At 53.6% G+C, this 1,124-nt stretch overlaps 1 protein-coding gene across 1 annotated transcript in view; it reads right to left on the reverse strand.

Annotated features, from left to right (window-relative positions):
* The window catches only part of FLT4 (fms-related tyrosine kinase 4), a 35,689-nt gene that overhangs the window by 13,000 nt on the left and 21,565 nt on the right, over positions 1-1,124 (reverse strand). The window contains exon 12 of the mRNA XM_009892580.1: positions 223-582. Coding sequence (XP_009890882.1) covers positions 223-582 — 360 coding nt within the window. The remainder of the gene's footprint in view (positions 1-222; positions 583-1,124) is intronic.

The raw sequence follows: 1,124 nt of genomic DNA on the forward strand, positions 1-1,124 counted from the left end.
CGGAAATCGGGAAACTGATTGATAAAAGAATATTTGTGTTCCTGGGGAGCTTTGGGTCTCTGACCCCTGCTGAAGGGTGTCTTGAGAACCCAGGTGCCCTGCCTTTGCCACCTTGAGTTTAGCTTGCTTGTGTGGCTTCCCCCAGGAATGCATTGGGGAGCTGACGGCAGCAAGAGCACCAGCTCTCCTCTGTCACTCCCGCCTTGCCCTGTGGACCCTCACCCTGCACAGAGATGTATTTCTTGTGGCAGTGCTTCTCCCGGGTCTTCCTGTTCTGCACCTCACACACGTAGTCTCCCTCCTCGCCCAGTGAGATGTTGGGGATGGTGAGCAGCAAGGTGGCATCGTTGGAGTCAGGCTGGAAGCGCAGGTCCCCCTGCATCTTGGTGGCATAGTGGTGGACGTTCTTGCAGTCCAGCACGAGGGGGTTGCCCTCCTCATCGTGGAGCTTGGAGAGGTTCAGCCGATACCACTGCAGGTTCTCATAGGTGTAGTTGTCCGCATTGCAGCTCAGCTGTAGGTCCTGCCCCTCTATGGGCTCTTCCGAGGGCTGGGACTCAATCTCAAACCCGTCTGGAATGGCTTTCAGGAAGGAAATGAACATGTGAATGAGTTTCCATGGCTGAGCTGCCAGACACAATGAAATTGTCTCCTTGGGCTCAGCTCTCTGAGACTCCCCTGTTCTCAGCCAGGGTAAAGGAAACCAATCTAGAGCAGAATAGTGACATGCAAACTTATAGCAACCAACAGCTTAAGTTGCAGCCAGTGAGTGCTAAGGGATATGCTGAAGTCTCAGGGTCAAATTAGGATGGGGTCAAATATGAAACAAGCCTGGGAGGTCTGAATTAGGCTGTTACTGCTCTCAGCTCAGCTGCAGCATTCTGGGTTGCACACATGCTTGCTTTTACACGTGCAGGCAGTTACACAGCCAGGCTGGACCACTGTACACGCAGAAGATTACTGGAGCAGTGATTGCAGATATTCATCTGCTTCCACAAAAGCTGGTGGCTCTAACAGCACAGGTACTACCTATGAGGGCCATAAGCCCAGGCTTCTGGGGTCTGTCCACAGAGGCACGAAGATGCCTTTGCTGTGCTCCTGCCGGGCTCCCTGTCCCCAGAGGA

The sequence above is a fragment of the Charadrius vociferus genome, unplaced genomic scaffold (genome assembly GCF_000708025.1).
Source record: "Charadrius vociferus isolate BGI_N301 unplaced genomic scaffold, ASM70802v2 scaffold529, whole genome shotgun sequence".
NCBI classification, from domain to species: Eukaryota; Metazoa; Chordata; class Aves; order Charadriiformes; family Charadriidae; genus Charadrius; species Charadrius vociferus.